At 48.8% G+C, this 26,390-nt stretch overlaps 1 protein-coding gene across 1 annotated transcript in view; it reads right to left on the reverse strand.

The window, feature by feature from the left end:
• CDRT4 (CMT1A duplicated region transcript 4) overlaps window positions 1–25,868 on the reverse strand; it is a 106,370-nt gene extending 80,502 nt beyond the window's left edge. Inside the window, exon 1 of the mRNA XM_084648231.1 lies at window positions 25,759–25,868. Coding sequence (XP_084504357.1) covers window positions 25,759–25,821 — 63 coding nt within the window. The 5' untranslated portion in view covers window positions 25,822–25,868. The remainder of the gene's footprint in view (window positions 1–25,758) is intronic.
• Between the last annotated feature and the right edge of the window lie 522 nt (window positions 25,869–26,390).

The raw sequence follows: 26,390 nt of genomic DNA on the forward strand, positions 1-26,390 counted from the left end.
TCTCCTAACCACCCAGTGGGATGAGAGCTTGTATGGAGATGGGACTGGAGAGTGTAAAAAGGGATGGAACCCCTCAAATTAGCATAGTGCATATCAAGGAACAGGCAGAAATGGAGCCAACTTCCTCCCCTCGTTCTTCATTTGAGCTCTAGGTTTCATTTGGAGAGCTCAGTCTAGCTGGCTCAGAAGAAGAGCTACATTTATCCCCGGGCAGGAGGAAAACACAAGGGCTCAGATCAGCGAAGGTATTCAGCCTCCTAATTTCCATTAACTTCAGTGGAAATAAGGAGTCTAAGTACCTTTGAGGATCTGGGATGAGGTCAATATTTTTTGCAATCATAAAACTCAATAATGGCCAAATGTTTGCATCAAAAATGTTGACTCCCTGGCTGAGATCTCGTACAGAGCAAGGATTTACAGTTGAGTTTACAACCTCAAGAAAACAGGGGCTTATGGAGCAGAAGCAGCTACATTCCTTAATTCCTCTGGCTCTAGTGCTCTACTGTAGGAAGCATATACAGTATTTACATGTCATGCTAGGAGGTAGCTCTGGAAAGCCGTAGATTATTCTACATGACAAACGTTGTCCCTCATTGCTCCCTGGGTGCTTCTCACATCATGGTGACACTATCCAAGGGATCCAAGTTTTTGAGCTACTGTTGTTATATTTTGTTTCTTTATGTCAATAGCTTAATATCTGAGAGCTTATGGAATGTGCCAGCCCGGTAACCCTTCACAAGTCATAGTAGAGTATTCAGTTGTAGCTTCAGCCACGCAGTACGGGGCAAGAATTCTTCATCTATTGGAGGACCACCCATTTGGCTCTTGGTTTCTTTGCTGAGATGACCAAGAAGGGTGACAGTTACGAATATTTAGGGGGAGATTTTCAAGAGGTTAAGGGATGTAGGAATACAAGTCCCTTTAAAGTCTGTGGGTCTTGTGATCCTAAATTCCTTTTGAAAACCTCACACTTCAGCCTTATTATGAAGTGCTATACCCTAAGCATCCATGGGACACTACAAATGCATAACTCACCCGGCGGCAGGAGCAGCACTGTTGTGTTCTCATTCAGAAAGATCCAAATGATACCCAGAGGGCGCGAGGATGACTTGGTGAGGAGATGAACACTGAAAATTGTGGGAAGGAAGGAGATTGCCTGAGGGAAAGCAAAGAGAGGGGGAACAAGGAAGAAGATGCGAAGGTGAGAGGGAGGGAGGAGACTGCAGCGTAGTGAGCTATGTAACTGCAAAGGCTCTGTTTGGTTGTGTGCATCTTTACCTTTCTCAGAACTTCTCTTTGAGGAGAGGGGTAGCCATTTTGTGGTCAGTTCAGCACAGACAGTTCCAGAGGAGGCACACTAGCGTTGCCATCCGTCTGGTTTTTACCCGGACAGTCCAGTTTTTGGCTTCTGTGTCCAGATGCCATTTAGGTTTGCCAGGTGCCCCATTTTCATGGTCCTGGCAACCCTAAATGGCACCCAAACCAAAAGCCTGGTGCGCCACCTCCTACCTGCAGGCAGGTTCCTTGAGACAAACCCCCAAGTGACGGGGGAGGGGGAAGTGGGGGGGGAGCAAGAGGCAGGGCGGTGCCTTGTGCGGAAGAGGCAGGGCCTCAGGGGTCCAGTGACCAGGAATTAGAAAGGTGGCAATCCTAAGGTACATGCACTGGGTTTGTTCCCTTTTACTTCTGTTCCCACACTTGGATGCTCTCTCAATTTGAAACAGAGGTCACTCAGACTGAACATATCTGCTTGTTCTTTGAGTACGGAGAAACAAAACATAGAGGCTGGGTGAGTAATAAGAAGAGAGGATTAGGAGGGAACCAAAGCAGAGATATAGGAGCGGACAAAGTTTTTTGAATCTGAAGATGAGAAACTTCAATGAGTTGCAATAAAGGGCAGACATCGATTAGCTTTGTGATGTGGACAGTTGTCTGCTAGAGATTACGGTAAAATCACCAACTCATTTCAGATAAGGAGCTACCCAAAAATAACAGCTTTTGATTGCTACTAAACTGGGCTGGGGATTTGAATCACCCATCAAGCAGTAAAAGCAGGCAATAGCCTATTACCCACTTCCTAAACCATCCAGTTCTCCATTGGGGCTCATTAAACAGTAAGAACTGGCTGGACAAATTCTCACTGCTGATAAGACAGCTGGGGGGAAAAAAATCATATTTCTGCAGAAAAGACAAGCAAAAAAAGAGATATTTTTTCTCCTCACTGGCTTTCTCTTGTTATGCAAATAGAAATGACAATTTCCTTTCCCCCACACATACACATGGTACCAGCCAAGTGGAAACTGGCCATTTTGCACAGTTCTTGGACATGACATGAAGTAGGTCTGGATGGCTCGGGCTTGGAAATGGGATATTTACTATTTAGACAGTAAAACACAAAAGCGTAAAAAAAATGGCTTTAGGAGTGGGGAAGAGTCATTACAGATCCAAAGAGCATTTCTGAAGGCAGGATTGTCAGCTCTTTGAGACGGGGACTGTCTTTTTATTCTGGGTTCGTACAGCACCGAGCACAATGGGGACCTGGTCCATGACTGGAGCTACCACAATACAAACTGATAATAATTAAACTGTGTAGATCCTACCAGAACACTGCAGGGGAGTGAAACTGATGCATGTTACCAGCCTCACCCCCCCACACACACCTATTTCTTTCAGCCCAAGTTCAGCTGACATTTAACTCTAGAAAAGGTGATCAGTTTCTCCTTTCATCTCTACCATCCCTACGTCCTTCTATAATGAAAGCAAAAGAGATGCTAAATGACGAGGCCCAGTGATTTACACCGGGACAACATCTTGAAGTGTACCAAGGCAAACACCTAAGGGCCCAATACAGCTCTCAAAGTCAGGCACGAGATGGCGTAGCAGCCCTTAGAACGTACCTGGAACCCACATTAACGCAGACCCGTCTGCTGCACAGCCATCCTGAGCTTGGGGATGTCAATCTGATCTGAACCACCACATCTTTTGAGGTTTGTCCACTGCTGATTATAAGCACGTTCTTCCTGGGTTGCAGGATGGGCACTTGCTATGTTGCCTGCCCAAGTGAGACACAGAATATTCATGCACTCCTCTAACTACACCTTCCACTCCTCTCGCCCATCCAGCAGAATTCATCCCTATCTGGGATCACCTGATTCCACCCTGCAACCTGGCTAGCGTCACCTGCCAGCCACATGCCACCTCCCCAGTTTCTTCCTTAAAGCTAGTCTCACAGTTGAGTGGCAACAGAGAATGAGACACTGTTCTTGGACTGCACAGCGGTGCTGCTAAGTAGGGAGGTGCAGAACCAGGAAACAGACTGGAAACAAACCAGAATACTAGAAGGGCCAGTGTACACTTGGTCACCCTGCGAAAGAGTAAAGGCCGCACTTTCCAGGGTCTATTACTTTGTCTCTTCTGATGGGTGAGCACTGGGCAGGACGATAAGCTCATCCCCAGGAAGCATGAGTCACCTCTGGCCATGAGGTAGAGTGGGAGCACTCGACAAGCATTCATCTCAATGAACAATAACTCTTCTTAAACATATCAAAACAAGTTCATGGTTTGCCAAGGGGCAGGGCGAGTTAAGAGCTTTCTTTCCTGCCTGGATCCAAGGTCAGGCGGCCGTCCCAGGGCTATTTCCTCTACTTCTTCCCAGACTGCCTCAGGAAACTGGAAAGCATGTCATCAGCCCATTACTTCAGGTTATTGTTCAGTTAGGTGGTTTCCAGGCTGGAGGGGAAAGTGAGCATGAGCCCCCCAGAACAAACAGCCCAGCCCGTCAGGTGAGGGAGGAGCCACGGAGCTCAGGGGTCAGCTAAGTACTGTGATGACACAGCAAGGAAAAGGGTGAAGGTCATAGGTGCAAAGTAAGATACCTGGAAAGGGACACCAAGCAAAGAACGTTGGACAATGCTGCTGCCTTCAGAGAGGAAGGTGTCAGTTTGACAGTCATAAAGGGTGAATTCCTCTGTTCACAGGATGAGCACATCATGGGCAGAGGCAGCGCAAGCATCCCTGACCCCACACGAGTCACAGCACCTTGCAAGCTGTTCTTGAGGTATCCTCTCTCAAGTGAAGGAGGCATCATTCATCCTCCATGGCCTGTGAGACTAAAGCCAAGATCCTCATAGTCTGAAAATAGCATCATGGAGTCTCTCTTAGAGACAGCCAGCAAAACTATGCTAAACCTGTCTCCGACTGGAACTGCTGATCACTGGGGAGCAGTCATCTGGAGGCACAGACATGTCAAATTAATTGCCACATTTCTTCATAAACTTAAACTAGTCCCATAAACTTGATGAGGAGGCACCTGGTGTGCTGAAACCACTGCCTATCTGGCTGGTCAATATTGTCTTATTGTTTCCTTGTGCATCCTGTCCATCTGTCATCTCTTGTCTTATATTTAGATTGTAAGATTTTTGTTCTGTGTTTGTGTAACGCAAATAGACCCCGGTCGTCGGTGGGCAGGATCAAACCATGGATCTCTGGAGCTTAGTGCATGAGCCTCAACAGCATGAGCTTAAAGCCAACTGGCTGTTATCTAAGGCTGTAGAGCAGACTCATTTTATCTCTCTCTCTAAGTGGATTGCCTGCCCTGATTAAGGGCCCTGGCAGATAGACTAATTGCTGCCCTGATTGGTTACCAGCCAGGACTATTGATTGTTGGATAACCAGCCCTGCTTGAGGGCCCTGGGCTTATAGACTCCTTGCTGCTCAGACAATCACGAAGGGGTCTGTATTGACCAGGACAATGGACAATCACCATTGTGCCAGCTGTGACCCTACACTGATCTCAGCATGGTGCAGATAGCTAATAGCCCTGGCCTACACGAAGCAGTCAGTTGCATGTCCAGCATAATGTCAGCTAACTCAATTGTTCAAATATGTTGCATTTTATCCCGTGGACAAACCCAACGGATGATCACTTAAGGGTGTACAATCAGAGCCGGCATAAGAAGGAACAATCCATTGTTTTCAAAGAAACTGACCGGGTTGGAAATGGGACATGTGGCCTGGCACTGCCAAGTGACTGGTTTTAACTGAATGCAAATCAGGTTTGCAATGACTGAAGGTCATTACTCTCTGGCATCTTGTGAAATCAGTTTCACAGCTTAGTCCAGCTCCTGATGGACAGGTGCCCACACTGCATGGTAGGTAACTTGAAGCCTCACTATCTTTGTTTCCAGTGTTCTGTACTTTAAATTTCCAGGAACTCCCTCAGTGTATAGAGACAGCAGCTATTCTTGCTGTAACCTGTACAGAAGAGAGATGCACACTGAGCTTTTGCATGGCACACTTCGCTTTTGTTCTTTCTTGTTCTGGCTTTTGTTGAGGGAAACATGACACACATTCTTGGCTCATGTGTTGACAGGGCCCAAGGCCCATCGAATGGATACCATTTGGGACCACTAAAGTCAGCTACAGAATCTCTCCCTCCCTCCCTTCTACATATAGGCCTTGGAACAGTGCCCAGACAATTAATTTTTCTATTAGGGAGGACACTGGAAAATGGAATGTCTCCCCTCTGACCCTGGAGAGGATCATACAGATGGCTTCCAACCCCAGCCAGAGGACAGGAGCAGGGATAATTCCCATCTGTTTTAGGTGTGCTGCTTGCTCTTGTGTAATTACTAGAGCTGCACAGCTGTAAGTCAGAGGTCCAGTGTCCTCATAAACCACAAGAGTGGAACTGAAGGGCTTTGCCAGAGGAGGAATTTACTTAGAATGTGTGTTTAGAGAAGGACAGACCTGAGCCATCCAGTTCCCATCCGGATCCCAGCTCACTCAAAGCCTTGAGTATCCACAAACTAGGCTGTAGCAAGCCAGGCTAGAGCGGGAGTGCTGTTGCAGAGCATGACTTGCCAGCAGTGAGTGAGTGAAGCACAGATGAGTTCCAGCCTTGCTGCATAGGCCATCTACAGGCCCCCAGAAAGAGCCCTGCCAGCCCCACGTGTGCACCAATGATGAGTCAGATGCCAAACATGGCTGGTTTAAAATTATAGCAGCAATCATTGGGCTGTTCTTTTGACTTGCTTTCTGGTCTGAGCTTGACTTTAGCTAGTGCAGATAACAATAGCAGTGAAGACGAGAGGCAGAGACCTGAGTGCGGGCTACACTATGTATCCACAGGCCCCACTGGGCGTGTACTCGGGTAGCTAGTCCACGCTGGTGCCCATATTGCCGCATCTTCACTACTATTGTTACCAACGCTCGCTAGATTAAAGCGAGCACAGGTGGGCCTACCCACGCTGCAATCAACCGTGTGTAGAGGTACCTTTGGGGAGAGGAAGTCTGCGATGGGGCATGGCCGAAGCCCATGCATTGTTACACAGGTGGAATGCATCACTGAAGGGGGATCTCTTTTGAGTACCTTGGGCCTAGAGTGAGTCCTGAACACCACAGTCAGTGACTTGCGCCACTTTAGAACGGATGCCTTGCATGCCCTCAATTGAATCAGTTAGCCCCTTGCTGCCTCAACTTATTCTGTCGGTAAAACAGAGGGTCCTCATCCCTCCCATTAAGATCTACTGCTGAAAAGCACCCTAGCAGTGCCAAGTATTGTTACACACACCTGTGCCCACTAAAGATCCTGCACCGCTCTTTGCAAGAGCAGGGAGGTTAGTGAAGGCACTTTCCTCCAGGCATCAGGAGTAGCGATTTCTTGGTCAGCATGTCCAGAAAGAGGCTACTGTTCAGGTAGGACAAGAACATAGGGGCCTTCAGCCGGGTTTGCGGAGGCGGTGATCCTGCATTCCTGACCTTCATTGGCAGGGAACCTTAGAGTGGAGGAGCTACAGAAGGACAAAAGGCCCATCCCCCCCAAAAGCCTTGTAATGCCTCAGAGATCCAGAGAAAAAGCAGCATGTCCAAGGGGACTGTGCAATAGGAATGACCCGAGCAGTAAATGCCGCTCAGTGTTAATGGAACAAAGTGGGGAAATCAAAAAGGCACCATGGCTGGAAGCTGCTGAGTGGTTTTGATGTGCCTGTGAAACCTAGCTCTTGAGCAGCTGCTGACTATTTCCAAGAAGATTCACCCAACAGTCATACAGACCAGCCGCAGCCCCGGCTGCTTACAGAAAACACAACCCTGTGCTCATCAGAACAGGCACGCTGCAGAGAAACACACTGAGCCGTTGCACTGACTGATGTTTCGTCACGGATAGCCCAGAAAGAGCTAGCCCAACAAAGATAGATACACAGAACATGGCTGTACAACACTTCTAACCTGGCAAAATCCAGAGGCTGGACAGGCAGGGATCTGGATCAGGGCCATTGGCTTTTAGGATTAAAAGTGACCCATCTGGGGAAAAGGAACCATGAAATCCTCGGTGCAGGTTTGCAGGGCTTGTACGAGATGGAGGCTCTCAGGATCTGACTTGTGTCAAGCTCACTCACTGCAGCTGCAGGCTGTCAAGTCTCCCAGAGGACCTGCTGACAGGCCAGAGTTAAGTCCTTGCCTTTGGTTCAAAAATTCAGTGCAATGATTCCAGAGTCAGCTCATAGGCAAGCCTAAAATAACAGCTCAGCCATGGAGAACAGCTGTTCGCATGTGTGCGCGTGTGCTCATGCCTGTGCTGTGTGACTGTAGTGTCCTGTTCATGCCTGTTGTGTGGAGTGTTTCACATCTCTGGGTGTGTCTGTAATGTGGTTTGTGTTTATTTCTCCGCACGTTCGTCTATAATGCTAGGCATTGGCCGGTTTCATTGTGTGTATCCAGTGCATCTATACGGATGTTTATCGCTCTGGTTTTTGCAGAGTGTACCTGCTTTCCCATTCGGTGTTGATGTCTCAGTTGTTGTGGCTCTTTGCTCTGGGTTTATGTATGTGTGTGTGTCTCTGCGTGCCCCCATAGATGACTGGGTGATATGCTTTGGTCAGGAATCACTGTTGGACATGATGGGGGTGGTATGTGAGCTGTAGGAACTATTGCAGGTATCCAGCCAACACTGGCTAAACTCCAGAAGTCCTGTCCCAGCATGCACTGGGCCAAGTGTGAAACCTGGGATGGATTTTCTGGAAGTGGTCTCAGCTTTGGTTGGCCAGAACTCTGCAAATCTCCCCCTGACACACACACACGCTGGCTTACACTTTGCGCCCACCATTTTGGCTACTAAGAGATAGAGCCGGGCCTGTGACTGACTTTTTTTTTATAAGTTTATTTAAAAATAAGCTCCACTGAAAAGAGATGGCGGGCCATAGCCTTACAGAGACAGAAGCCTACGACAGTGCTGAGTCATGGGCTCCCTGCCAGAGAGTGGGCACGTAAAGCATCAGATGTCCAGCCCAGCCTGGCAATCCTGGCTCTTCTCTCCAAGCCACCCGATACTTTGCTATACGTGTGCCACTGCCAGCACCCACTCAGCAATTATTTCTCAGAGGCGTGTTTGCCCGCCAGTCTCTCTCACCCATTAGCAGAGGCCCCAGCTGGCGGCTGACCTTACAGCATGTGCGCTCTACTCAAATACATCCCAAAGCTTGTGGCCGAGGGAGGCAGCAGCTCTGCTGGCAGAATCAATAGGAGTGGTGTTCGGCCCTGATGAAAGCCGCTCTTTGCTTTCCTTACCAAAGGATCATTGGCAAGGATCAGAGGCCTAGAAATCAGATCTACACCCCTTGGTTTGGTTTGCAGGCACACATGTGCCATGTAGGGTGACCAGGTTTCTGGTTTTCGACTGGAACACCCAGTCGAAAAGGGATCCTGGTGGCTCTGGTCAGCACTGCTGACCGGACCATTGACTATCCAGTTGGCACCGCCATGCAGCGGGGCTACGGCAGGCTCTCTGTTAGCCTCTGTGGCGTATCCAACCTCTGGCTCCTACACGTAGGGGCAGCCAGGGGGCTCCACATGCTGTCTCCGCCCCAAGCGCCGCCCCTGCAGCTCCCACTGGCTGGGAACCACGGCCAATGGGAGTGCGGGGGCGGTGCCTGCAGACAGGGCAGCATGTAGAGCCACCTGGCCATGCCTCCACATAGGAGCCAGAGGGTGGACATGCCCCTGCTTCTGGAAGCCGCTTGAGGTAAGTGCCGCCCGGAGCCTGCATCCCTGACCCCCTCCCCAGCCCCTTGCCCCAGCCCTGATCCCCCTCCTGCCCTCCAAAACCCGTGAGCCCAGCCCAGCCCAGAGCACCCTCCTACACCCCAAACCCCTTGTCCCCAGCCCCACCCCAGAGTCTGCATCCCCAGCCAGAGCCCTCACCACCCCCTGCACTTGCACCCCCACCCTCTGCCCCAGTGCAGAGCCCACTCCTGCACTCTGAACCCCTTGGCCTCAGACCGGAGCTCTCTCCTGCACCCCAAATCCCTCATCCCTGGCCCCATATCAGAGCCCTCACCCCTTCTGCAGCCCCCTCCCACACTCTGAACTCCTCATTTCTGGCCCCACCTTGGAGCCTGCACCCCCAGCTGGAGCCCGCACCCAGTCCCCTGAGTCAGCCCGGTGAAAATGAGTGAGGTGGGGAGAGCGAGAGACAGAGGGAGGGGGCGATGGAGTGAGTGGTGGGGGAGGGGGCCTCGTAGAAGGGGTGGGGCATGGGCAGGGTCTCGAGGAGGGGCAGGGCATGGGCAGGACAAGAGTGTTCAGTTTTGTGCAAGTAGAAAGCTGGCAACCCTAGTGCCATGTGCTGCTGTAAGCCTCTGGGGAGTGTGGTTATCTGTCTCCCTTTGAGCCAATCCACAGCAGATGAGTCTGTCACAGCCCCAGCTAGAGGCCAGTGACTCTTAATCTCAACCAGTAGCAGTTCGTGCTTTTAGCTCTGGAGGTCCCTGGTTCAGTTGCTGGGTATCAGCCAATAGGACAGCTGTCCCCTTGCCACTCTATTCAGCCTGCTGGCTCGTGCCTCAGGAACTGGCCGGGTATTGGGATAGATGAGATTCCCACTCCTCCAATGCTGCAGAGGGCAACTCCTCTACATCCCAATATCCCACCAGAGAGTACAGAGCCATGATTTTCACCCTGGACCATGCTGGTAGTCCTGTCCCCCCCCCCGCACCCCAGTGCAGCCTTCACTTTTGCAAGGACTTTTTAATTAGGAAAAAAATATTATATAAAAATAGTATTTTAAACATAGGTAAAATTCTGGGCATAGCCCCCCTTCCCCTTTGACAGCATCCCCTCTATTTCCAAACCAAAAGGTAAATAAGTACACAGCCCTCCTGTGCGTGGAGTGGCACTTGTTTAGATGTGTCTTAGCGCAGCATTATGCAGCCGGGTGTGTCTCGAAACGCTGCTGGAATTCCAGAGGAAATGGCAAAAATGCTGCTCTTAGCCAGGAAGCCGCAGGGCAGCCTACGGAGCATTTCCTGTGCACTGGACGCAGGATTCCAGAGCGCTTGCCATGCACAGCACTAAGCGGTGACTCACAAATTACATGTTGTGGAAACAGAGCACGTCAGTGTCGCTATGTTACTTGTAGGATTTAGCCACTTAAGCCTGAAGTTCCAATGGCGAGGAGCCAGTGAAAGGCACTGCAAGCTGCCTCTCCCAAGTTAACCCACTTTAAACCAGTGTGTGCCAGGCCACAGGTCAAGGATGCAGACAGACGGATACTGCAACACAGTGATTGCAAACATTCATTTTAAGTACTGAACTGAGCAGCTGTTCCGTCACGTTCATGCCCTTTTTAAAATTATTATTAGCCATTCATGGACTGCTTTTTCATTGCACAAGGATTTGGGGAATGGCTGTTCTAACATAGCACCTGGCTTTTTGTCATTTTGACTTTTAAATTAATGTTAGGGTATTAAATGTTAATATATTAAGCAGAAATGTTTTGTTTCATTCCATTTAAACACTGTCAAAAATGAAGCACTGTGATGGCCCCAAATCAAAGTGTCAGGATTTTAATTTTGCGGGAAAATGTAGCTTTTCGTTCCCATTCATAAAAATTTCTTCTCATAAAGTGTCAGAATTTCCCAGGAAGCAAAAACTCCAGTTTCTCACTAGCTGTTCCAAAAATACATCATTTCTTAAAGCAGAACACAATCAAACTCCAGAGTGTACCGCATAAAACGCTATATAGAACTGCACTGGGGTGAACTTATAATTTATAAAAAGAAAAGGAGGACTTGTGGCACCTTAGAGACTAACCAATTTATTTGAGCATGAGCTTTCGTGAGCTACAGCTCACTTCATCGGATGCATTCAGTGTAGCTCACGAAAGCTCATGCTCAAATAAATTGGTTAGTCTCTAAGGTGCCACAAGTACTCCTTTTCTTTTTGCGAATACAGACTAACACGGCTGCTACTCTGAAACCTGTTATAATTTATGTAAATCAATACTGCCACAGCGAGCTATTCCTCTTTTCCCTGTGAGGGAGCAGTAATCTTTTAGCCTCTTTTCCCTGTAAACCTCCTCGCACTAGGGGTTAGTGAATGCTGGATGCTCTTGTTGCACAAGGATCTGCTCTTTGTTTTTTCCATTAGCACGCACATCCTATGCAAGGTGCACAGTTCACAAGCTGCCTGCCCCAAAGACTGAAATACTGCTCACAAAACTGTCCAGCGACCAATTCCAAACAACAGATACATTTGTAAAAATAAATTTTAAAAAATGAAGGTTTGTCTGTGAACAGAACAAAGGCTAAAATCATGAAGCGAACTGTTTACCAGGACTCGCTCCACCAGTTCTAGGGACGAGGGTCCTACTGCTGCAGTGAGCTGACACCCAAGAGTTGGACACTGTTTCATAGATTTGCAGATTAGAAGGCCAGAAGGAACCATTATGATCATCTAGTCGGACCTCCCGAATAACACAGGCCAAAAAAACTGCATTCAATTTCTGCAACAGGCCTATAACTTCTGTTGGAACCAGAGCACCTCCTTTGCAAAGATATTCCGTCTTGACTTAAACTACAAGTGATGGAGAATCCTCCATGTCCCTAGGTAAGTGGTTCCAATAGTTAGTCATCCTCACTGTTACAGATGTGCACCTTATTTCTAGTCTAAATTTGTTTAGCTGCAGCTTCCAACCACTGGATTTTATGTCTTTGTTGTAATAAGCCATAAATTTATGGCTTATTACAACAATCTACAACCAACTTACACACACCCCACTCAGCGCTTTTCTTTTTCCCCCTTCCTAGAGAGGTGTTAAATGGTCCACTTCATCTTGAAAGGTCCTTTGAAATATGTATTAACTTCTTATGCGAAACAATCTGTTCCACCTTGTATTTAGCTGTGATACTGAGTACCATTCCCAGATCTGAATGATAAAAGACAAAAAAAGACACAATGTTATCATCTGTGTGTGAACACTTTTCACAAAGTGATCACTCTATATCTGACCTCTCATTCCTCAGCCTCAAAGGAAACCTGCACACCTTCAAAAGACAAACCTGGGAGTTTAAATTCATAACTTTGCTAGACATTAAAAATCATGGTCTTCCAACACCCAGGCAACAGCTCCAGCTATCCTTGATCAGGAACAGCACAGAGGAAAGGAGCATGCTAATTCAAGGCATCTCCATGAGTTGTCCTGTATGAGGTATGAACATAAACCTCATCTCTCAGGGATAACTCTTGAAGTACCAGGAAGAGCATAATGGTTCACTCTCCATGCTTGATGTATCCAGAGGCAACTGGCAGCAATGTTTGAGCTCAGCCTGAAGATGATGCAAGTATCTATATTTAATTTCCTGTGGTATGCGTTGTGCACCCTGAAGGCACACTCATAAGAAGATGGATCTCAGCTGGCTGAGCGGAAAGGTGTTATTGGCTTTGTGTGTTTGGATTAGATTGTCCTTGGGTATTGCCCTCCACAACATCTCTGGAACCAGGCTAAATACTATCTAGGAAATATCAGCGAAGCTCATTTGAACACAAGACCCTTTGAATATTAATCCCACCTTGAAGAACGGTCATGAACATTTACTAGCCCATCCACAATGGTGACTTGGTTTGTTAATCCATCTTTCACAATGAATGGTGGTACTTTACCTTAGTGAGGTACTATTTTTTACTGGACCAACTTCTGCTGGTTGAGTTGCCAACTCTGACTGAAGCTATTTTGGGAGATTTTTTTCCCCTACCATGTCATTTTCTTAAAATATCCTATTAAAATCTCCTGGATTGCTTTCAATAGTCACCAGGAGACCAATGCAAATTCCAGGAGACTCCAGGCCAATCCTGGAGGGTTGGCAACCGTATGAGAGAGACAAGCTTTCCAGCTACACAGAGCTGTTCTTCAGGTCATTCGCAACATTATTACTCACTGTGAACTTGGGAGTGAGTAGAATTTAGCAATGCTGTACTCATCCTAATTCTTTATACTGTGGCAGGTCTGCCTCTGCTCTCCCTCAGCAAACTGACCTTAGAGTTTCCCTGACCACATCTACTTTTAGGTGAGCATCCCATTGGCCTTGAACGTCAACATTGGAAAGGCAGCATGGGAGACAAAACGATTAACTGCATCCCCAAGAGTTTAGCACCCAGATCGTTTAGCTTTAGACGTAGCTGTCCCCTGTTGAAGCAGATGGTGAAGTTCCCACTGGCTTCAAGGACAGCAGCATTCGGCCGAGGCTGAGCGCTTTTTGAAAATCCTGCCTTTTGTGGTGTGTGCAAGACAGATTCAGCACCTCCCTGCTGGACTGACATGCAGGCCAAGAACACACTGTGCTGGAACAGCTCCCAGGGCTTGAAGATGCAGGGTCAAGTTGCCTTTGCTTGAAATAAGGGGGTGGGGGTAGACATAATTGCTTTTCCTGCTGTAGCTGAAGGCCTAGGCAGATCATACAAACAGGCCAAGTACAGACATTAGGTGGAGAGTCCTCAGTAGCTCAAGTGACAGAGCAGCTGCAGTCAGCTTCACAGGATCCAGATTCAAATCCCAACCAACACAGAGGCCTCACCCCACAAGGTGCTGAGTGTTTTGTTTGTAAAGTAGCTGGAGGCTTTGCTGCAATCAGCCCCTTGCAGGTGAAAGGCCCAGGGCCCTGATTTTGTAAAGATGTGTGCACATGCTTAACTGTGTCAGCCTCTGACGGATCAGGGCCCAAATCTGCAAATGTGAGGGCTGCAATCTCAGTCAATACACCAGAGCCGAAGGCATGAGCTGCTGCAGCTTGAGCTTGAGCCCCAAGGCTCATTAGCTGTTGCTGTAACCAATTGACACCTTCTGTGGACCGGGTTAGAGGGGAAGCATCTAATAAAATGAGCCAATGGAATACACAGACAGCAAATGGAAACTATAAAAGCCTGCGATTGGGGAATGTGGTGCTGGAAAGGGCAACTGAATAAGGCGGGTATTTAGCCCACCTCCACGATGTGGAGGAACCCTACCTGTTTATTTCACACAATAGCCTGTTTCCATCTTCTTCTGTCCAGCCCCTTTTCATGCTGCTGCTCCCGGAAAATAACGAGCCAATCCTCCAAAGTGAGAGATTACCAAGGAATCTGGGTGGATGGGGCCTCCAGACTTGCAACGTGATTAGAGTGACCAGATGTCCGAATTTTATAGGGACAGCCCCGAACTTTGGGGCTGTGTCTTATATACCCCCCAACCTCTGCCCTGATTTTTCACACTTGCTATCTGGTCACCCTAAACTTGATCTACGACAGACAGGAGCAGTGAAGCGCCGTTGGTTCCACAAAGGAACAGCAATACAGGGCTCAGAATGAAATCTCGCAATAAGCAGCATTTATACAAACCAGGGCTTTGTCCTGAAACCGCCACCAGAAATCCAGTTCAAAAAGTCTTCTCAACAAGCCAAATGCTGCGAGTCTCTCACACACACACACACCTGGCATCTGCTTCTGCCCATGAACTAGTCACTCATACCACTCAGTAATATCATGGCGGTGAAATCACATTCCTATTGTATCTCCCTTCTCTCATAGCACGCACAGAGGGAGCTTTAAAGGAAGGAGAGGCAGTTCCGGTTGTTGTTTCTCCACTGTCATCCCCTCCTGCAATGTGCAGACAGGCAGAAGTGGAATGAGATGGCATGGCGAAACGTGACACATAGCAAGGTTACACTCTCTCCCTCACCACCACATTCTTCTCCACTTATAGGCCCAGTTGTATTCTCTTCCCCAAGACAAACAAGGCGCAGACTGGGAGGTTGTTTTTAATGCCTTCCACTTTTCATAACTGCTTCTTGGAACCATTCCCAGGAAAAGCAGAGTCCTTCCAGAAATCTTTGTTCCACAAGTCGCCATTTTCCCCACCTCCCGGCCTCTCGCTAACTAAGCGTAACAGCTCCCTCTGCTGTTGGGAACCTTTCAGGCAACCAGAAATCTATTCGCACACCGCAGCCAAAATGGAAGCGCCCTACGTGCAAAAATGCATCTTGCCACTGAAACGCTCAGTGGCTACAACACTGCAAAGAGTGAGTTAAATGACCTCTCCTCAACTGCTGCCCCCAATTTGCCGCAGGTTTATCCAAGCAGCAGTGGACACCGTGCTCTTGTTCCATTGCTTCTCCTACTGGCAGAAGTTTAGAAGCTACAGCTTCGCTGTTCTGCTCCTGTTCTCCTGGGGACTTTGCTCTTGTGGCTTTCAAGAGCCTGCTGCAGCCACTGGAGAATAGCAGTGGTACCCGCAGGCCTCCGGCATATCATTCTGTTTGTGACAGCCCCACCCGGCTGTCAGAGGGGGCAGTTTCTGAGGCTTTTCCAGCCATGTGTTTAAGATGTGAACTGAAAAGGTTTGGTTTAAAAAAAGAGATAAAAAAAACAAAAAACTAGTCACCTGTGCATCATCCCAACCAGAGTTAAATTAGGGCATGAGCAGACTGCTGCACCCACTTGCAACCCTGCAAGCATCCCCATTCAGATCAGATTTCGGGATTGGGGCCTAGAGATTGGCCCAATGCAAAGCCCCAGATCACTTCACTTTTGGATCTGGCTCCAAACTTCATGCCTGATTTAAACCAAACTTCTGGGTTTGACCCTGTTGCCCCATAGCACCTGCACCCCAATACTAGACTATTCTAACTGCGCTGTGTGGCAGTCACATCTCTTCTGTCTCTGTAAAAGTGTATTCTGCACACCAAGCCTTTGGGGCCTTCACGCATGTGTACAGTACCCAGCACAGTGGAGTACCTGGTCCAGACTGGAGCCTCTGGGCATTGCTGCAGCATAAACAGAACAGTTCTGACACCAAAATGGAGCCCAGATGTGAACTGCAAAGACAGCCAGGGATGCTTTACAAGAATGCCAGTAAGCATTATTAGAACGGTGCACGAGCCAGGCTCCAGGTGTGCTGTGTAGCCTCCCCTCCCTTCACAGGGCAGAGAGAGGAGAAAGCACCACCCATCTAGCTTGCTGACGAAAGGTGCCAAACAACATCTACTGGGAGTGGATAAAGCTACAGTATCAGAGGTTTAAGAATTCAGTGAGGTGTGGCATGAAGACCTGCTGCAGTCTGATAGCATGTACTTTTGAAGTTTGCCTGGTTCAATTCAGTCTGGGCGACTATTTCCAATATTTTAAATTACACTTAGGCCTAGTTGGTCTACACTTAAAAATGACATTGCCTTAGCTACATTGCTTGGGGTTGTGAAAAACCTTGCACCCTGAGTGTGGTAGCTAGGTCAAGCTAACCCCCCGGTGTAGACATGGCTGGGTCAACAAAAGAACTCTTCCACCAGCCTAGCTACCGCCTCTTAGAAAGGTGCATTAACTACAATTAAGGATGTGAGTCTGTCACAGAGGTCGCGGATTCTTTGTCTTTCCGTGACCTCTGCAGTGACTGGTGCTGGCTCAGGGGCCCGAGCCCAAGCCGTGCAGCCCCTGGGCCAGCAGCAGCAGCAGTTTGGGTGTGTGGAGGGGGCTGGGGGTTGGAGGTTGCGGGAGGGGGGCGCTTATCTAAGGGTAGGGGCCCCCCCTGCAGCTCCTAGGTGGCGGAGGGGGGGGTCTCCACACCGCAGGCTGCCCACAGGCCCTGTCTCCGCAGCTCCCATTGGCGGCGGTACCTGGCCAATGGAAGCTGCAGCAGCCAGCGCTTGTGGCGGGAGCAGTGTACTGGCCCCAGCCTCCACCGCCTAGGAGCTGCAGGGACGCAGGGCCGGGTAGAAAGTCCCTGCCAGACCCTCCAACCACCCCCGCATCCCGCCAGCACAGCTACCGCAGCCCAGCCTCCCCGGCCCCCAACTGGGGGCCCGAGCCATGTGCCATGGCCCTCCCAACCCCAGCAGCAAGCCACCTCACCCACCACCTGTGGCACCCCTGAACCGCCCCTCCCCAGAGCACCCACGTCCCCCTGCCCAAGTTTTAGTCACAGCGGGTATTTTTAGTAAAAGTCATGGACAGGTCACGGGCCCATGAATTTTTATTTACGGCCCGTGACCTGTCCATGACTTTTACTAAAAATACCCACAACTAAAATGTAGCCTTAACTACAATCAGTCAACACAAAAACCCCTTTTATTGATATAGGAAGTGTCTACTCGCCAGTGACACAGCTGCAGCCCCTTAGCTGTGCCGCTGTAGTGTAGACATACCCAGAAGTTTGAAGGTAATTTCTATGTCTAGAAAAATAGTCTCTCTCTGACATCACACACGCTAGTTTATAGTATATCCAGGGAAGGCTGAATCTGAAATCTGATCCCTTACCAGCATTTGATTTCCTCCCAGGCCAGGCACACATCACTTGTGTTACTATAAAGCTTAGACATAACTGGGTTCTTGTTAACGAGTAAGACCTGAGCTGCGCCTATTGGTTTGCTGTTCCAGGGCTGCTCACAAGTTCTGAGCTGCTAACTTTGAAAGGTTTTAAATTCCTTTAAAGAATAAGTAGGTCACATTTTGAGCACTTCTTTTTTTTCTGAAGTTCAGAAGATCCCACTTAACAGTCAGCACTCATGTGGTGTTTTAGCTTAAAGGGAATTTGACAGTAAGAGAAATCTCAATTAGTCATAGAAACAGGCGTGGAAGGGACTTATTGGGTCATTGAGTCCAGTCCCGGCTACTGCAGGCAACCCTGTCATAGCATCCATTCATATATTCATAAGCTAGTCCTTGTACACATCACTCTTGAATTTGGCCTACCATCTTCAGTGATGCCAGCTGAATTTTTGAAGTCAGTGGAGTGACACCAGGCATGAATTGGGCCCACTGAATGGCAGAATCACATTTGATAGACAGCTGCCTACAATACCCATGTTCATGCTCTGTCTAAGCTGAGGTGTCCAGCGAGCGATGAGAGATCTGTTCTTGAGGTTCCCATCTCTTTTCTCTGCAGGGTCTTATTCTGATGGAAGGTTTCAGACCTAATTCCCTCACTGAGCTCCTAGGCCAGGCCCAATACAGCAGCCTGATATTCTAATCTGATGGGAGAGACCGTCTTGTCTTTTCATTAGCAGATCCCTTTTTTTTTTCCTCCTCTTTGGCAAGCCCTTAACCCAACCCTGGTGACTTGTGATAAGTGGCCCTAGTTATGTGTCTTTTCATGTCTGAAAAGCTGCCAATGTCACCATCTGCCCAGCAGAAAGGAAACAGGTCTGAAGTATACAGGATTTTCTACTGACCCCAATCTCATGAATCATCTTTAAACAAAATCATTACAAATTTGCACTTGGGTGAGAGTTGTAAATCCCTCAACCCCACAGAGCTTTAAAAAGATGGAAGAGGATAGTTATCCCTATTTTACAGATGGGGAAACTGAGGCACAGAGACGTTAACTGTCCAAGGTCACTGTCTGTGGCAGAGCCAGGAAGAGAACCCATGCCTCCAGGTACCTTTCCCTGCCCTTTTGCCCCTTGACAGCATTTCCTCTTAATAACCATTTTCATAGGAGGGAGCAGCAGTCGTCTCCACTGCAGGACTCGCTGCGTGCAAGTCTCTGGCCTGCATCATGCCACAGAGCAGCCTAGATAATTGCAATGGTCCCTCGTGGCAGGATCTGACCAGACTCAGCTGAGCAGGGCCGTTACAAGATGGGGGTTTCGTTTTACACCGATTCCATTGCACACATGCCACGAACTGGAGACAGAGCATCCTGTAACACGGCTGTGCTTTATACCAGCAAAACCACAGATTTGCCCCAAACGGCTGGGATCTTATTTAATGCTATTGTGCAACCCAATTGCTGCTACATGGCTCAGTGAACAACCAGCTCCTTGGTTTGTGCCTTTTCCCCCCCACGCTACTCTGAAATGACTCTCCACTTGGACCTTTTCTTTATTATCTTCAAGGGTTGTAAAACTCATTTCAGTTTGGGACATAAAAATATTGTGATTAGTCCAGCCAAGGGCAGAAATCTCGGCAGCTCCCCTCTGTTGCTGGGAGTCGCAGCATATGAATTCCACATGCTGCACTCTTCTTCCCGACTGTGGTATAAAGCTCATTCTTCACATGGCTGTGGCTTCTAGTCTGCTGGCTCAAAGCTCCACAAATTCTTCTGTGGCTAAACAGCAGGTCGGGGGTGGGGAGCACATACGGTTCCTTGGATTTGCTGGGAGAGACTGCATTAGACTTGCCAGCTCCCTTTGCACAGCCAGGAGCAGGGTCTTTCTACAAAGGTCTTATTAGGTGCCGATGGGCTATTTCACAAACACAGAATATCTGTGCTTGAGCACAGCACTGCTCTGGGTTTTCTTTTTAGAACTGCCGTCCTCCAAAGTGGACCCACTGTGGGAAAGCTGGAAAATGCAAAATTACAATAAAAATTGCCTCCAAATAAGGAGGCTCTAACTGAGGAAGCAAAGAAGGGCTATTTCAGCAGTGACCAAATGCTAGTCCCTAGAGATCAGGGATGCTAGCCCCTTTGTGTAGGGATAGTGAGTCATCTGGGACTTGTACAAAGAGACACGTGATGTTCAGCAAGGATTCAAACAAACAGCAGGTTGAGCGAGTGTAGACGTTTCCAAACCAAACACTAGTGAGTTCACCCAAGCCCTTCTTGAAATGGCAGATGTCACGTGCCTCTTCTGGCTCCACTCAGAGCTGGGAAGAAGGCGCTCCTCGTGACAGCATCTAAGGGCTACACAAGAGAAACAGGAGTGAAATTCACCCAGTGGACTGCTGCGTTCTGCCACCCAGCAGATCACGTGCTGAGATGGCTGCAGAGACTAGACACTGCAGCACCAAGGATTGGGCAGGCCAGGAGCTCAACAGGTCAGCAGGATGCTGGGGTTTAAAGGAGCATGAAGGAAGCTGTGATTGCATCCCACATGATGAGATTGCAGAGGGGTGGATACTGATAGGTGTTCTTCTCACCCCTGTTATGATCATGCTGGCATCTACTGACACTGCTTCCTTTCTCCCACACTCTGCCTGTCTTGTCTGTGCAGATGGTGACCTGTTGGGGACAAGGACTGTCATTCCCTAGGTGTATGTACAGCCCTAGCGCCACGGGCTCCAATCTCACTAGGCATGATTGTTCTGTCCTGACCAGCGCAGGTTCCCATTGGGGAACTCATTCCCTGCCAGCAGGTCAGAACACCCCCAAGTGCTCAGAGATGAGGTCTGGCTCACACACCCCCTCACCGGTCTTTTTAAAGTGTCCAACCATAGATCTGTGACTCAGCGGTCATTAATGCGGGGTTTGCAGCAGGGGTGTGGCCAGGAAGGATCACAGCCAAGTTGCTATTGCCAGGAGGGCTGTCCTAACATCAAGTGCTTTGCGTGAGAAGACTCCAGAGAGGGGCTGGAAATCCGCTTCTGCCTGGAGTCCCAGAACCCAGCCCTGTGACTCAGCCTGCATTCCCTCTTATCTCCCATTTCCCTGCACACACTGCTCTCATACAAGGTCACTCCCCCAATTAGTTATGCTGGCGTTTTGTTTAGGGAATACCAGCTAGGATGTCTTGTCCCTGTAAGAGGGGGTGACAGGAGCCTCTGCCAAGAGAGCATAATCCAGCTTTCCTTGCAGTGCTCCGAGATGGGAAAGTTTGCAACACCACAGACGCCGGCGAGGAGAGGAACATGTGCTGCAAATTAGCCATGCCTGAAACACTGGGAAGCCAGTCAGTTTGGGTGAGTGAGTCCAATGGGGCTGCCAGGCCCGAAGCTGGAGAGTCAGCGCCACAGGGGTGCACCGGGGGAACTACTAGCTGAGCTGGGTGCTTCTCCAGTCTCTGCTGACTTCTTGCTTGTGCAGTCTGAGCAAGTGTCCTGAAGGCAGGGCCCCCACCCTTTCTGGTGGCACACAGATTGTGTGCACTCAGGGCATTTCCCACCACGCCGCGTCTGTTCTTTACCATTCACTGTGCTTCTCCTTTGCACTTCCTTTGTCTCCAAGGGCAGAGGGATATGCACACACACACACAGGACAACCAGCACCGCTTCCCAACTATCCGCAGTGTCAGACTACCCGGAGCTCACCATTAGTGACTTAACACTGAACCTTTCAGCCCAGATGACTCCAGAGGAATCATTTCTCCTACCACTGAAATGCTGCCATCTCTGTGGTGGAGCACAGCAGCCACCTAAGAGCACAGACCAACGCCACATTTTAGAGCAAGGAGGAAGGATGGGCTTGTGGTTGAGGCACTGACCTGGGACTCAGGCAATTGAGGTTCAATTCCTAGCTCTCCCACCCACTCCTAGTGTGACTGTGACATTTAATATATCTGTGCCTCAGTTAGCTATCTGTGAAATGGGGATAGTATTTCCTTTGCTTAGTTCTAGTTAAACTGTAAACATCTGGGGACAGGGATTGTCTCACTGTACAGCCTTGCACAGCCCTCAGCACAGTGTGCTCCTGTAAGTGCTACAGGAATGCAAATAATTACCAAACACTAGGTTTAATTATAACAAACTGCAGAAACCTCCCATAGCCTGTTGCTTTCAGTACCTCCTATGTTGTGATTAATTGCCATAGATCTTGCATGAGCCACTTGCTTCCAGCTGGGTAGGGCTATCTAAGGTCCTTACCTGGCCCCTGGCCCCACATTGCCATCAACTGTGAGCACCTCACATCACAGTCTTTAATGTGTGTAGCCTCACAATCCCCCTGCGAGAGGATGTGTCATTATTCCCATTGTACATATGAGGCACTGAGGCACAAAGAGACCAGTCCCAGATCCTCAAAGGGGTTTAGGTTCCTAACTTCCATTTAAATCCATAGGCACCTAAATACCTTTGAGGCTCTGGGCCTAAGTGCCTGTGTGATCTTGGGCACAGAAATCGCTATCAGAGCAGGGACTTGAACCCAGGTCTGCAGAGTCACAGGTCAGTGCCTTAATCACAGGGCCAACATGCTTCCGTGGGCTAGGCAGAGCTCCCCCCTCCATGTCTCTCCAGTGCTCCAAGGGACAGCACAGAAACAAGAGTGCTCAGTCTCCTCCATGGGTTAACCAACAAGGCCATTGGACTGATAGTTTATAGCGCGAGGCACCTTGCCGAGCTCACTCCCAGTGACTGACAGGGAACCAGGCCACTATGAGCCTCCCCAACCAACCCACGCATCAGGACCCCAGGCTCAGACCTATCCCTGCACAGCTGCCCGCCGGAAGCCAATCCCTGAAGCCATGCTGCTCTCGCCAGTTACCAAGTCCCCCTCTGTAGTGGGCACAGAAGGGGTCACTGGGTAAAGGCAGCTGAAAGCGGGGCTGAGGGGGAAAGGGGCTGCAAAGAAAGGCCTGCTCCTCCTGCTCGAACCCCTGCTGCACATGGGTTGCCTCCTCCACAGCGCAGCAGGGCTTCCAATTACGGCTAAGTCTCGGGTGCGCTCGGACGAGGGGGTGGAAACTCGGCTCACGTATTCCCAACAGAAAGTGGCTCTCCTGAGAGCCTGCAAGCCCAGCCGGCTGCTGCCCAGGTAGTGGAGTCTTGGCACCTAGTTGGTTACAGTGGGAGAGTGGAGCTGCTTGGTGACAGTGCCGCCAGGGGCTCCCAGAGCCACAGGAACGAAGCTACCATACACCTAACTTTTAAGGGCCTAGGAAATCACCAGGATTTACAAAGCCGGAGCACAGCACCCAGGCTCCCTATGCATTGCAAGGGGAGAGGCTGGCACCTCAGAATGGGAGTGACAAAAGCCAGAAGGCCAGGTGGCTCCCCACCTAAGCTAGCCATTCTCGCACGTGCCCACTCTGCGGCCTGATGGTTAGTGCACTCGCCTGAGAAGGGGGAGACCCAGGATCTGCTCCCCCTGCTCCACTGACTTGTTACATTCTTTGTCTCCTGTTGAAGCTGTTCCACTGTGGCTGGAATGAGGGAATAGCCCATAGCCCGGGCACTCACCTGAGAGGTAGGAGACCCCTACTCCAATCCCTTCTCCCCTTCCTGCAGCAGAAGGGTCTGACCCAGAGCCTCCCACATCCCAGGTGAGTTACCTTAACCCTGGGCTAGAAGGGTGGTCCCCAGCCCTTGTGTAAGCTCCTCTACTGGGGCTCAAGCCGGCACTAGCAGAGCACTGGGACCCCACAGGTGAGTTGGGCGGAGGAACACCTATCTTCCCCCAGCCAGGTCATGTGTTGCGCGGGGGGGGGGGGGGGGGGGCTTAGGCGTCCCTGCTCAGAGGCAGAAACACAGGCACCTAGGGGACTTTTACTGCAAACATGAAGGCACAGAGTGAGTTTAGGCACCTACAAGGTATGGGGACAGCTAAGCAGGGGTTTTGAGAGTCTCAGTGGGGCCTGATTCTGGGATTTAGGCACCCAGAGTGGCAGGTACCTAAGTCCCTTGGAAAATCCAGCTCAGTGTCTTTAGTGATTAGGGTGTAGGAATGAAAATCAGAAGAGGTGGGTTCTGTTCCCACCTAGCTGGCACCTTGGCCAGACTGCTCTGTGCCTCAGTTTCCCCAGCTGCAAAATGGAGGTGATTCCCTCCCTTTGTAAAGTGCTTTGGGATTCTCAGGTGAAGTGTGCTATTAGTATTATCACTGCAGCTGGAATATTCTCCTGGTTATTCCTCTTCAACCTTGGAGCGTAACCACCGCCTACCCCTTCAGTTCTTTGTTTTAGATACCCTTAAAGAGTTATTGCCCTTAAGTAACTGGCTTAGCGAGAATCCTCCCAACGTCTCTGGAAAGCACAGAACCCATTCAGGGAAATTCTCCGTGCTGCTGCTGCAACTCCCATTTCCCAGGAAACAGTCGCAGGCTCAAAAAATAAAATCAAACAGCCATCACACTGAGGCGGAAGAGAGATAAGAGACTTGGTTCTGACCCACGCCACAGTGCAAAGTGATAACATGCCAGCTTCCGAAAAGCCACCACTTGGATGTTTGTCAAGAGGCTAAATATAATCCAAAGAGGGCTACATTTAGAGGTATTATTAATAAACTTTCCTGGCCTTGATGATGCAGTTAAGTGCACTTTCCATAAAAGACTCGGCGTGTCTCATCTTTTCCAGGTTAGCATTATGATTACGCTATGACAGATGCCAGAATTAAAACAAAAAAAAATTCCTATAATTCAAGTCCAGCAGGATCTAGAGGGCCAGATCCACAACTGGTGTACAGGATCATAGGACTATTGACCTCAGTAGAATGCCACCAATTTACACCAGGTCAGGATCTCACACTCTGGGTTTAATTTATGCTGTATGGGCCAGCTTCAACAGGAATTTATACCCTATGTGGCTGCACTGGGAGACCGGATTTCAGTAATTTGCTGACTCTGGCAGTTCACCTTTATTGTTACTATTATTTGAGTTTCAGTAGCACCTAGATGTCCCAACCAAGATCAGGGCCAAATTGTGCTGTACATGCATAAAGCTAGAGAAAGATTGTAAACTCTTGGGGCAGGGACTAACTTGACAAGACAGACAGTGCAAGTGTTGTTTTACAGAATGGGAATTGAGGCATAAAGAGATTAAGGGGGGAGATTTTAAGGCTAGCATGGGAATGGAGTGCTTAACTGCCTTGGTTAGTCTCCCCTTAAAGTGATTTAGCCACGGTCACACAGGAGAATCTGTGACCTAATCAGGAGTTGAACTCTGGTGGCCTATGGTCTCATGCCTTAAACAGAAGATCCTCTTTCCTCCACTCACAACTTGAAAACTAACATTTAAATCCATATTAAATCCTTTGCAAGGTTTTCCCCCACCCCATCTCCATTTTGGGGGGCATCAATCCATGACTCCATTATCCAATTCACTTCAAATTTGGTATAAAAATTAATTTTCAGCTCTATAGCTAGCTTACCAGTTACCATGTCCTGCACTCCCCTCCCCCAGAGGCATGGGCCCCAAACACAGACATATAATAGAAACACAACTGACATCTTAGCTATGGAGCATTCACCCATCTGCCATCACTCAGCAACTGAAGTGCAACCCAAAGTTGGTGGATTTAAAGGGACTCAAAATTCAGGAAATGAGAGTCCAGGTTCTCCCATTAACTAAACCCAACTGTATATTTCATAATCCACATTTACCTACATCAACATTAAACACACTACTAATTAGCACACATTCAAAAAGACGACACAAAAGGAAATACAAATTATGTCTGGCATGGCAAAGTTACCATCACTACAAAAATCTGGAGTTTCTCTCCTTAAATTCACCAGATTTGTTACTGACATACCAAACTGTGTCTCCAATATCCTGGGACGAACATAGCTACAACAACAGTGCAAACAACATAAGAGGACAATAGTCATTTTGAACAGTTTATAACTCCATTAAAGCATACAGCTGCTTCTAACCGTTAAAGCTGAATGGAATGTGATTGGGTAAAGAAAAAGCACTTCACCAGCCCGAAGGGTTTTCTCCTGCTGAATTTCAAAGGCCTGCTGCAAACAAGGAAGGTGTTGAAGCATCTCAAAAAAAGCCTGCAAAAATCTTTTATAATGGAAAGTGTCTTGCAGTCTAAATTATAGGAGGTGCTACCCACTCCTCCCATAACACGTACAAAGAAATTACTCACAAAGTGGAGATTGAGGGGGGGAAGAGAAAGAAGCCTGCAGCAGTAGGTTTTCAGCAACCTCATGGTCTTTAGAGTCACTGCCACCAAAAAATATCCCACCTACAACCTCTCCTCTTCAGGCTCTCACTCAGTATAGGAAGGCAGCTATTTATATAGTAGAGACTCCACCCCTAATCCCAGCCTGCATTGTAGGTAGGTACACAAAGATGGTTAATATGGTGGACCACATTCCCCAGGATGCCTTGTAATGGGCAGCCCTACAAAGACGGCTATCCTAGGTCCATCTTTTTAATCCTTACATCAGTTAAGGAACTTAAGCTCTAGCTTCAGGTCCTCAAATCAGGGACAATAGGAGGGGCTTCTTTCCTGGTCTCATATTGTATTCCCCAGGCTATTTCCTCTTCATCGGGCATCCATTTGCAACAGAAAAACATGGAATTTGTGGTGTTTTGTTTTTTTAAACAGAGAATCTTTAGTTTTTACATTTTATGAAAAAATAAAAACATATACAGTGGTACCCCCATTATCCAATCTAATTGGGACTGGGACGAGATCGGATCATCAAACATTTGGATAATCAGGAGAATGGGCAGTGCTCAGGCTGTCAGCCCTGGGTGGCGGGACGCCAGCTG

This window comes from Lepidochelys olivacea, assembly GCF_965140295.1.
Source record: "Lepidochelys olivacea isolate rLepOli2 genome assembly, chromosome: 14".
Lineage (NCBI taxonomy): Eukaryota > Metazoa > Chordata > Testudines > Cheloniidae > Lepidochelys > Lepidochelys olivacea.